At 37.6% G+C, this 13,121-nt stretch overlaps 1 protein-coding gene across 6 annotated transcripts in view; it reads right to left on the reverse strand.

The window, feature by feature from the left end:
* oxr1a (oxidation resistance 1a) overlaps positions 1-13,121 on the reverse strand; it is a 389,372-nt gene that overhangs the window by 42,526 nt on the left and 333,725 nt on the right. For 5 of the 6 annotated variants that reach the window (XM_007242109.4, XM_022668689.2, XM_022668688.2 and 2 more), the window contains one exon: positions 567-725. In XM_007242109.4, coding sequence (XP_007242171.3) covers positions 567-725 — 159 coding nt within the window. Of the gene's footprint in view, positions 1-562; positions 726-13,121 lie in introns of all 6 variants that reach the window. The other variant, XM_049467527.1, reaches the window with a different exon arrangement.

Raw genomic sequence — 13,121 nt, forward strand, 5'->3', positions numbered from 1 at the left:
TAATGCTAATGCTGCTCCAGCACTGATAGCTGGGGTTAGCAGCAGGCTACAGGTGGATAATACTCACCTTTAAACGCTAGCGGCTAATGCTAATGCTACTCCAGTCTCGGTGCTGGAGAACTAAACTGAAACACTTGTATAATGCTGTACTTGTATAATGCTGTACTTTCTACCTGGAGGAATGTAATTTCATTACACTCTGTTTGTGATGACAATAAAAAGCCTCTTGACTCTTGACTTGACTACTAAAACCCAGGAAATGCTGATTAAAGTTATTAAAGCTATTAAAGATACCTGAACAACTTTTAAATTCCAAGGGAGCCAATCAGCTCATTACTAAACAGACTGTATTTTGTGTTGAACACAGATGCTGAACTCCCACGTTTACAGTAAAAGTCTGGAAAGGCTGCCCAATTGGCACTCCTAACTTCTCCCAGAGAGAACAGTGGTCTTATTAGCGGTTATGTTCTGAATCTCGCTGCAGATCGCTGGGGGAAAGCACACTGCAGCGGAGAGGTGCGAGTTTTTGAGAGCGTAATTGGACGTGGGCAAGAGTGCTGACTTGCCTTGCCATCTGTGATGTACTTGCAGTTGATTTTCAGGAACTTCTCCGTCAGCGCCTCCTCCTCCTCAGAGGTGGAGGAGACCACTCGGGAGGGCCGCAGGGCAGAGAACACCGGCGGGATGGAGGCCGGAGCCTCCGAGCGGGGCGCTCCATCAGAGTCCTGAAAAAGAACAGTGAGGCAGAATGTGAAACAAGGGGCAGGACTGCAGTACAGGGGGGTGACATGTTACAACAGCAGGGTATGATACTGTAAAACTGCAGCATGGACAGATACCATACAATCATCAGCCATAACTTTAATGCCATCTCAGCGTTTTTATACTTATTGTCCATCAGCTCCACTGAGCCTATAGGAGCACCCTGTAGTTCTGTATATGTTTCTCTGCATACTTTATTATCCTCCTTTCACCCTGTTCTTCAATAATCAGGATTTGGGTGGTGGGTCTTTATTCTCAGCACTGCAGTCACTGTACTGACATGGTGGTGGTACTGGTGTGTTAGTGTGTTGTGCCGGTAATAGTGGACAATGTCTACTCAATGTTACTGCTACAAAGATGCTCCACCTTGTAGAAGTACAGCAACAGTTTGTGTTGGTCAACCTCAGGACGCTACCCACAGGACACTTCTGCTTGGTGTATTATTCTCAGTCCTGTAGTGAAAGTAAAGCGTTTAAAAACTCCAGCAGCACGGCTGTGTCTGATCCACCATGCAGGTATAGTCACTGCAGTGCTGAGAATAACGACCACCCACCCAATTAATGTACTTAATGCGGTACTTAAAGACTTTATTTTCCACGTTTTAAGATAATATAAATCTGGCAGTTGTTCTTTATATTGTAATAAAATGTCATAATAAATGGCCCAATTTAAATGCTCCAATATGACCTGCAATAAAATCTTTTTTTTTTTCAATTTTCTCCCCAATTAACATGGCCAATTACCCAACCCACTCATTAGGACTCCCCTTATCACTAGTGATGCCTAAACACCAGGACAGTGAAGACTATCACATGCCTCCTCTGATACATGTGAAGTCAGACTCCGCCTCTTTTCGAACTGTTGCTGATGCAGCATTGCCGAGCAGCATCACAGCACCCTTAGAGGAAAGTGCAGCGACTCTGTTCTGATACATCAGCTCACAGACGCCTTGTGCTGCAGACATCACCCTTTGGAGTGATAGAGAGCACCATCTACCCACCCAGAGAGAGCAAGACCAATTGTGCTCTTTCAGGGCTCCGGCAGCTGATGGCAAGCTACATGAACAGGATTCAAACCGGTGATCTTCTGATCATAGTGGCAGTGCTTAGCCCGCTAGATGACTCAGCACCTTCTGCTTTAAAATCTTTTACCTCTTTTCCCATGGACTTACACAGGGCATTTTTTCCTTCTACTGTAAAGTCGTTATTTTTGCAACAATGGTGAAAGTTTTTTTAAGCCCGCATTTTCTGTTATGATGATTGTGATGATTTTGGCATGTAACCCTTTGGTTCTAATAGTTCTGTCTATATAATGTAAGTCAGAATGAACAGAAAAGAATCAATAGAGACACTTTTAAAAAAGACAATAAAAAAACGTATATAAAATTATCTAGAAAAAGTGCAGTTCACACAAATAATGGCAAAATCCAAAATCTGGCCGTAACAGATGTGTTTAAAACAAACAAAATTATTTGTTATATAAATATATATATTTTTAATAATCAATAATAACTTATGTAGTGTAGATTTTTAACATTAGTAATATTTTATTATAATTATATTACGATTTTCACCCCAAAAGGTCTTTCAGATGCTTTAATCAATACTTTAAACACGTTTACAAAACGCTGTGAAATGAGCCACAGTATAATTTAATTATTTAGCATCATAATCTTTTTTTTAAGCTATTGGGTTAGGAGAAACATATATGTTGCAATTTTCTAGATTGATCTACAACCAAGTGCAGTTTATTTTAATGTCGTATTTTGAACAGCAGTGTAAACACTAAGGAAAAGCAATGCTTCATAATGCAATAAACAAAAGAAAATGTCATCTCAGCGTAACAACCACAGCACTGAATCATTCAGTTGTTTTCTTCCACAGTTTTCCACTGACTGGCAGAAAAGGCTGATGTGTGTGCAGATAAGGGGGCAAGCCACTGCAGCCACAAGATGACCTGATAGCCACAAGCTGATGTGTTGGCCTAGGGCTAGCAACTGCCATGAGCTAACATGCTAATCATGACACAATGATTCAATACAACATGATACAGTTAGAGCTGTATCTTTAAATTGCAGATTTTAATAGATTTTCCCCCTACTAAAACTCATGGTTCAAATCTAGGCTTTAAAATTATGAGTTTCTTAGACTTTACCAAAAGCCATCAAACCAAATTGAACTGCTTGAATTTTTGCACCAGAAGTTGCATGAAGTTATCCAAAAGCAGTGTGTAAGACTGGTGGAGGAGAACATGCCAACCTGCATGGAAACTGTGATTAAAAAACAGGGTTATTCCACCAAATATTGATTTCTGAACTCTTAAAACTTTATGAATATGAACTTGTTTTTCTTGCATTATTTGAGGTTTGAAAGCTGCAAATATTCTTTCTGCAAATAAAACAACAATGTTTATTATACTCAAACATATACCTATTAGTAGCAAAATCAGAGAAACTGTTCTGAAAAGGGGTCACTTGTTTTTTTTTCAGAGTGTAGAGTCGACTCATCGAGTGAATCTATTCAAATTGGGTGTCCTTTAGAGGAAAACGTTTTTGACACATTTTCCGTCGCTGTAAAACCGAACTAATTTACACAAGCTCCAGCTTTCCCCCAGTCTCTGTGTCATTGTTGTTGTTTGTGTGTGTGTGTGTGTGTTTGTGGGGAAAGCGCACGGGAGTAGGGTCACTCTCAACTACAGAAGTTAAAAAATGCAATTTTCATTTAAAAAAGTCGTCCTTAACTGTAAATTCGAATTAATCTAAACTATCAATGTATCGCCCAGCTGTAGATACAGTATAGTACAATACTACATAATTCTACTTCTACCCAGCATTCTTAGCTTCTGAGCATCTATGTAATCTTCAGTGTGTGTGTGTATTATGCACATGTGGATGCACAGAATGTTCTGATTACACAGTGAATGATGACCTACAGCATGTAATGTCTGTATCTCTGCATTTTGTACTACTTGCTGTTTGCTGTGACATTAATGTATTCCCAAACTGCTCATAAACTCTCCTCTGCTTGCTGAGTGCGCTGTACGTCCCATGAGATCCAGCATGACACAAGGAAACACAAGTCAGCAACAGGCGCTGGAGTCTTTACTGTTTATAGACTCTCCTCCATCAGCTTAATGTGACAGTTAGTACATGGAGTGGATGAACAGGCAGAAACAGCATTTCCTGCTTCGTGAGGAAGACAACTTGTGTGAGTTTTTTTTTTTTCACGTCCACATACCCAGTGGGTGAGCGAAACATCAGGATGACTCTATATTGTCAAAAGTATTCACTCACTTAAGGCAATTAAATCAATACTTCTTGATTTTTGACGCAAGAAGTAGATACACAGCGCTGTCTCTGTGTCTGTGTGAGTGACAGGCGGCTGCTCCCTAAGAAGCGTGAGGGGGAGTGTGAAGCGTAAAACTGCATGGCCTCAATCCACATGGTTGGGCACGTGCTTGTAAACCCACGTGTCGAAAGCTGTGCACCTCAGTTCAGCACAGTTTTGCATGGCAGATATTTCCAGTTACAGCTGAATTCCCATAAAAATGGTCTTATTTACCTTTTATAAAGCCATTTAAATGCCTGATTAAAGGGCAGATTACTGTTGTTTAGCTGTTTTCCTCGGTTTGTAAGTGCTCGGCGCTGATTCAGATCTTGTTCCTTCAGACGTGAGACAGCGCACGGGTGGGGGCTAAGCTGGTGACGTCATTGGCCCTGCATTGTTTAATATCGCAATATATATTGTCGAAAAAAGAACATTTGCAATATCCTTTTTTCCAATATCGTGCAGCCCTACTCACGTGTCCAAATCACTGAACTCAGGTTCCAATCACTCTTCCAAGGTCACAGGTGTATAAAAGCAGCAGCTAGTCATGCTGAATGCTTCTACAAACATTATTAGTGAAAGAATGGGTCACTATCAGGAGCTCAGTGAACTCCAGAGTGGTACAAAGTGGTACAGTGATAGGATCCAGTCCTTTACTAAATATTCAACAGCCAACTGTCAGTGATATTATAACACAGTGGAAGAGACTGGGAATGACAGCGACTGACAGTGGATGCTGAGGAGCATCAAAGTACACAGAGGAACCAACTTGGTGACCCTCATTTACAATGTTGCCAAGCAATTATAGCATCAAAAGGATTAAAAACATTTAATAAGAAATTAGAAATAATAAGGAATAAAATAGCAAAAATAAATAAATAAATAAAAAAAATACTAATTTTAAATCACCATTTTATGAATAAAATTGATATGTAACATTTTAAATTCTAAAAGACCATATAAAACAAGTTGACACATAAAATATAAAGAATTTATAAAATATAAAATAAATAAAAAGGCAATAATAAAAGTAAAGTAAAATTATAAAAACTATTAGAAATTATAAAATGAATAATAATGAACTAAGAACATAAGAATCAAAATATAAATCTTTAAAATAAAAAACAAAAAGAAATAATAAATGAATAAAATAAATAAAATATAATAAAATATTAATAAAAAGATAAACTAATTAAAAAAAGTAACCCCAATAGTAATCAAAGCCTTAATTTAAAGCCTTAATTTTTATATTAAATGTACTCCTAACATTAGAGTAAGTCACAACCCTATACTAAAGCCCAGTCATACAAAAAACTATAAATAAAAAATAATTCAAAAAATACCGTGATATACTGCAAAGCTGTAAGAATCTTGCAAAATACTGTGATATACATTTTTGGCCACTAATCTCTGAATGCAAACAAATCTTCACAGCAATGCTTTAAAATCTTGTCTAAAGCATTTTCTATACAGTAGAGACAGTTACTCCAACAAAAGCCACATAAACTATAAAAACAACAAACGAGCAGGTGTTTCAATACTATTGTGAATTTCTTGTAAATGTACAATCTTATAGCAGTCTTAAAAAGCAACATTAACATTTATTAATGCATAAGAACGAAGGTACTACACATATTTACAGAGCCATTATTGCGTTTGACTGTGTTCGAGCGTGATCACGCATGTGTAAACCATTTATATGGTAATAGAAGCGGTGATGATAATTATATCTCTAGCATTCAACTGCACTTATTCAGGCCTCCCATCAGGCCACACGAGGACCCTTCTGAAAGTGAAGTATTCCAGCAGCGCTGTAACCTCTCATCTCCTCTGTTCCCAGAACAGTCCATTCCAGAAAGAGCGTCGAGCCGAATGCTTATAAAGAATTAAACACGGCCTCCTGAAACAGAGGTTACATACTCCACTGTTTTAAAGCTCTGAGAGACTGAGGCATGTGTGCAAATGTGGTGTGAGTGTGTGTGTGTGTGTATGTGTGTGTGTGTGTGTGTGAGTGTGTGCGTGCGTTGGAGGCACTGAGAGCAGACAGCAGGGCAGCAGTGTGGGAGCAAGGTCTTCTTCAAAAGAGACCCCCTGCCCACATCTGTCTGCTGCACTCCGATACACACTCCCACAGATACACACACACACACTAAAAGCCACAGCCTGGAGCACACACAAGTGCTAATAGTACTGACTCTAGGACATGATGCTTTATAAAGGCCTGAAATGGGCCTGTGCCAAAATGTGTGCATCAGATTAAACACAAACCAAAGCTGGACACTTTAAAGGCCTTGGTCCAGACTGTAGTGATCACATCCTTGTCCAATCAAGCAGGGAAGCGTTGTAACCAGTGTTGGGCACGTTGCATTGAAAAAGTAACTAGTTAAAAAAAGTTACTAGTTACCTCTCCAAAAAGGTAACTGAGTTACTCCACTATAAAAGTAAATAGTTACCAGTAAAAGTAACTATTGCGCTACTTTTGTTTTTTGCCCTGTAAAAAAAATGAACAAAAGAAAATAAATTATGCAATTACTAATTTTATTAGTAAAATAACAAACGAAAATGAACCCAAAATGTTGACAAAAATATAATCTAACAAGTTCCAAGAAATAGAAACGAAAAACTCCACACAACCATAGAAAATTATTAAGACTTATAATACTAAAAAAAAAAAAAAAAACGAAAAATTAAACAAAGCAAGCCACACTCAAAGGAAAAATGTATATATAAACAAAACAAAAGAATGAACAAAAACAACAATCTAATGACCGCTAAAACGGTATTAATATAACAGTTATACAGCTGGATCAAACAGCTTCACCAAGGGGGAAAAGAGAAACAGCAAAAAACTGGAGCAGCTAAAGAGAGCTTAACGTCCTTAAAACGGAACTTGGCCTGTCCACCTCTAAAAAGAATTCAACAATTCTCTCATTCTCTCAAAAACATGTAACGGGCATCCTATATTTATATATTTCTATATCCTATAATATTCCTACCTGGAGTAAAGCCGTGGAACAGTGAAATGGCGATGATACGAAGAGATAAAGCAACAGAGACGTGCAGCAGAAACCGTATGAAGGCCTCAGACCCGTAACGCTGTTACTCCCATCACTGGTTGTAACTAGGGTTGCCACCCATCCCATAAAATAGGGAATCCTCCTTTATTTGGCAAATAAATGTTGGATCCCGTATTAAACCAATTCGGGACGCGAACGTGATTCATATTTCCATAAATGTCCATTTTCTCTTAACAACTGTGTTCATCTTTACAAAAAAACATCTAAGAAATGATTTCTTAGATTAAAAACTTTTGTACAGATTTCAATTCAATTCAATTTTATAATTTATTTATATAGCGCTTTTTACAACAAATGTTGGCACAAAGCAGCTTTACAGAGAAAAACAGGTCCATGCCTCTTATCTGCAGCACCACAGAGATGCCAATTTTTTATGTATTTTGTGTCAAAATATTTATATGTTTGAGCAATACAGTGTCCAGTGATCATTACCAAAAATATTATAATAAGTGGTTTACTAAAAACACCAGCACAGAATAAAACATACCACTGCTGCGGGTGCCCCGTCCCACAGGTCTCAGGCCTGTGTTGGACATAGCCCAGAGAAGCCATGGTGGGCGTCTCTTATTTTAAATTCTGAAAGGTGGCAACCCTAATTGCAACGAATTACACTAAACAACATAACGTAAATCAAAAGTATTCCAACTGTACAATCACATTTATAGAAAAAACACAATAGCTATTATCAGCCTGTAGACTGCTTCTAACCCTGGGTAGCACTGCTGGAACAGCATTAGCATTAGCGGCATTAGCCGCTAGCTCTTTTGCTGTTGAGAGGTGAGTATTATCAGCCTGTAGCCTGCTGCTAACTTCGGTTAGCACTGCTGGAGCAGCATTAGCATTAGCCGCTAACCGTGCTAAGGGCTAGCTCTTTTGCCGTTCAGAGGTGAGTATTATCGACCTGTAGCCTGCTGCTAACTTTGGTTAGCACTGCTGGAGCAGCATTAGCATTAGCCGCTAACGCCGCTAACCACTAGCTCATTTGATGTTCAGAGGTGAGTATTATTTGTCTGTAGCCTGCTGCTAACTTTGGTTAGCACTGCTGGAGCAGCATTAGCATTAGCCGCTAAACGCGCTAAGCGCTAGCTCTTTTGCTGGTTTTCAACCAGTTATTAAACCCAAAGGTTCTCATACTTTTTCCCCCTCACTGTGATTGTTAACATATTGTGTTTAATGAAACCATGCAAACATCGTTTTTTTGTGTGCTATTAGTTTAAGCAGACTGTGTTTGTCTATTGTTGTGACTTGATGAAGAAGATTAGAACACATTTAATGCCCAATTTATGCAAAAATTTGGAAGTAATTCCAAAGGTTCACATACTTTTTCTTGCAACTGTATATTAGGTTTAGCAGGGATGGTGGTTCCAGCACACTGGTACCATTAAACACAATATTTTATCCCTTCTCCACTCAGAAACAAAATAATTCAGACTGCCGCTTTAAAATAATAATTCTTTTTCTTGTCTTTGCATGTTCTTTTAAACCATTCCAGACAGTTTAATACTACACTTTTACAAAACCCTCAGCCCCAAAAAAAAGCATTCCCAATCTGGAAGAGCACGCAGTCTCCTCCCCCTGACCCCAAATCTACAACTGCCTGCTGAGATGAGACAGGCGAGACCACCCCGAAGCCTGGAAAAAGCATCCGAGTAGTCAAAACATTTCTTCCTAGCACTGAATCCGGCCTAACACCTGCCTCCCGGGACCCGAATCGGCACAGAACCCTCCGCCCCCTCCATCAGCCGAGCTCAGGAAGGAGGCGTTAGTCTAGCGCTTTAGCGGAAGGAGCTGGAAATAGTATTTTCAGTTCTAATGCTAGCTTACTGTTTCAGGAACTGTCCCCGAGGACCCGTAAACAGTTATTCACTCTCATTCACGAGGAGGAAGAGACCGGATTCAAAAACACAAGCGGTGGAACAAGGCCCTAATCCTGAGCTAACCTACTATTATAACATCTGTTAAAGCTAACACTAACGGAAGTGAGCAGACACCAGTTCTAGCTCTGTGTGAAGGAAGTAATGCTAACTGGTATTGTGACTTGTAGCATGCTAACTATCTAACATATACCTTCCATATGTTGCTAGACAGAAAATTTTCATCAAGCTTTTCCCTTAACCCTTAGAACCCTACGGACGGATTTTCCATCCAAAAATGCACCTTGTGTTCTCAGCTTAATTACTCAGGAATCCCTTCACATATAAACATACATGGTTAGAAAGGGCGGAACTTACTCTTTCTAAACATCTCGATTGCCATTGAGAAAAACACCTAAAAAAGTGAAATCTCCTCACCCCAACCAATTTTATTTACCTTCAAACATATTTATATGATGTTTCAAACCAAATAATATCAGTAAATTAGTCAAAAGTCTCCACAGAAAAAGTGTGAAACTACATGCACTCAAACTAAAGCTAGGTATGGCACTACTTTATATAGATTTTAGTTTTCTTTGTGTGTCCTGATCAAAATCCTGAAAGGTATAGGCTGCTCTGAGTGTCAGGTTCTTAGTATCTACATGTTTCCTATAGGCGTGATTATCAAGGATTATCCAGAAAAATAACTCTGCCTGATGCTCTCCATGTATTTTGTTAAAGTAATAAGTCATGTAATGAACTATCATCAATATTCTTATTTTTTCAACTTTTAAAAATACTCTAGTCTAACCATTTTTGAAAATATATCTTATGTGTGAATATATTTAAAGTCTATACATTTAAAAATAAGTAAAAAAAAAAAAAGGTGCTTGGTAAAATTTTGACCAAAACATTCCTGGAAAATATAACAATTCTGCTACTTTTTACATTTTAAATGATTATATTTTTGTGCCGCTGTATGTCTTCTGGAGTAAAAGAGCTCAGGGCATGTGTCTGTCTGATATTATTACTGTGTTATAAGACCTGAAAGAGGAACTGACAAAAACGAAGAAAAAACACATTTTTAATTTCTCCAAGCTATTCGGGATTAGTAGGACCTAACAAGTATAAAACTACTAATAAGTAGTTTATATTAACATTTTAGTTTAGTATATTTTAACACCAACTAGCCCAAAAATATAGCTTCCTACAGTAAGTAAATAATCTAGTTTCAAACATAAAATTTTATGCGAATTTGAATGTGATTTTTGTTTGCATGGACAATTCTAGACAGACACTGCTGGTCACGATCATTTCCCATCCACTGCACTGTCCAATGTGGACAACATCAGAAACTGAATGTCCCATTCAGCTGGCACCCACTATCAGGCCTGGCTCCAACTCTGATAATTCATGATGTCTTGCCCTTAGCATGCTGACCAATCTTTATCCTCACTCACAAGATAACACCTCACTACTTTTACAGGTGTGGGCCTTCCCAATCCATATCCTTCAGGAACAATTTATTATGTACTGCCATCCCATGTCTTTTAGCATGCCAGTCCAATAACGATGTGTCCATCATCGCATCTGAACGCAAACCTCAGCATGCCTTTTAGCATGCCAGTCCATTAACGATGTGTCCACCATCGCATCTGAACGCAAACCTCAGACCACAACTGTATTTAAACTTATTGGTTCAGAGACTCATGAGAAGTTCTCATCCACATGGTGATCTGCTGACCTGCTTTAATCATCCCTGACCACATTCAGCCATCAATCTTGGCCTGAAACAAAGGTTTACCATACAATGCTGGAGCTGCAGAGACAACCTAGATTAACCTAGATGAACCTAGATTAACACTAGGCCTGTTACGATCATTAAGTTATTGATTTATTATACAATATAAAGACCTCAATAATATTTGCTAACCTCAGATTATTGCTATCCAATGAAAGACAAGTATCTCCATCTTCATCTTTTTGTTGATTCTTAATTTAGTACATAATTTAAATGCACAAACTTAACTGTTTTTTTTACAGTTTGTCACAAATTCTTGATGAATGCACCAATAGAAATTCTTTAAATTACTAGAAATAAACTATTTTCACATTTACTTCCATTGAAAGTTAAGGAGGTTTTCTTTTTCTCCTGTTAAGCTGTTGTTTCCAATGTCTAAATATTCTTACAAAAAAGCTTAATTGCTCTTAAAATGTATTTTTATGCAATTTTATGACCATTATATCATATTAAATTGTCTAAAATTGTCTTGATTATTCACAGTATTCACATTCTCTTTTTAGAACTATATTTGTTACAGATGCATATTTATATTATATGTCACATCAGTCACTTTCATATTCAATTATTTAATTATTTAATGACCATTAGCAACATCTACTGCACTGTTCTGTTTACATATATATCTTTACCTTGTATAGTAAGTTTTTTATAGCCTTATATATTTTCTATTCTTCTTTGTTTTAATTTATGTTTGAATATGTTTCTTATTTTATTGTGTTGTTGCTGGCTGGATGCCTAAATTTCCTTCGGGATAAATAAAGTATCTATATATCTATCTATCTGTCTGTCTGTCTGTCTATCTATCTATCTATCTATCTATCTATCTATCTATCTATCTATCTATCTATCTATCTATCTATCTATCTATCTATCGCAATAATTTTTGGGACAAGGCATTATCAAAAAAATAAAAAATAGTTACAGGCATACTGGACACTGTAAACTAGCCACTGCTCACTTAGGTTTTCTCATTCAGTATGTGCATCATCAGTTCAGTAGTAGATACTGCTTTAAGCACAGTTTGTACCACAGCTACGTTTCTGAGGGATGACCCAAGAAACCAAATATGCAAAGAGAAGACCAGGTTCATGAAGCTCTTGGGTTTCACTTGCACCTGATCAAATTTCATTCCCATTGTTTCTATTCAGCAGACAAATACAGCACTACAGAGCCCAGTATCAACTACGCTACCAGCAATGCTCACTAACCCACAAGCTTCCAGAAAAGAACAAAACCTAATCCTTAATCCAGCCTCTGCTCACTGTCTGTCTGCGAGAAACGTGTGGTTGATATGAGAATATTTTAACATATTGTTAATTGTGATGCATATCACTGTATACAGTTCTGAGAATACCATGGATATCAACAGTGCTTAAGTAACACTGACACACTTTACATTTCATTACAAAGAATAAACTGTAAATAATTCTGTTTCATTGGATGAAGTGCGGTTTATGTTTAATATAAATCACTAAACTTAGTAAAAAAGAGCACTTTGCATTTTAAAGATTCTGCAACCTGTGTCAAACCTGTTGCCATTTTATGACCATTAAAGGCACACATATAATGATAACAATATCATAACAAAGGAATTGCACACTTTTAAACACAATATACTTTCCATTTCTGTTCACGAACCTAATTCTGGAACCTAAAAAGTTCCCAGCTTGAACCAAAGTAGGTTATAGTCAGGAACAGTGGGTTTGCCCCACACCATGACGTGCAGCCTGGGTCTGCCCCAGCTGGCACGCGTTGGACCAGCATAAAGACTTTGACTCAGCCTTCACTCGAGAGATACACTGCTGGTGAGAGGAAGGCTGAGGCAACACGAACCTAAGAGACACTAAAGTTAATATGTTAATATGTTTCTTTAAGTTTGTTTTGGGTGTTGATGGAGGCCATTTTTAATAATAAAGATACGTTTTGACACTTACTGAATTAGAAGTTCCTTATAGTGCCTCTTAAATGTGCTTTGTAATCCACTGCACCTTATGTATGAAAATAGACCAGAAATAAGACATTTATTGATAGTGTGCCTTATAATCCGATGCACCTTATAGTGTGAAAAATGTGGTAATTTTCATTGTGATAAACATTAAAAAAACAACAAAACATAGGCAAAAAGTGTATAATATTTTACTATGCTTCTATGATTTGCATTGCTGGTCCCTCAGTAGCCAACACTCAAAGCAGCTAATGCAAGATTATCATTGATTATCAATCATTTCATTTCATCATGCACACTGAAACTTTTTAAAATTTTGTTCATTTGATTATTCACTAAGCCTTTTTCCATAAC

This window comes from Astyanax mexicanus, chromosome 1, assembly GCF_023375975.1.
Source record: "Astyanax mexicanus isolate ESR-SI-001 chromosome 1, AstMex3_surface, whole genome shotgun sequence".
In the NCBI taxonomy this organism is placed as follows: Eukaryota; Metazoa; Chordata; class Actinopteri; order Characiformes; family Acestrorhamphidae; genus Astyanax; species Astyanax mexicanus.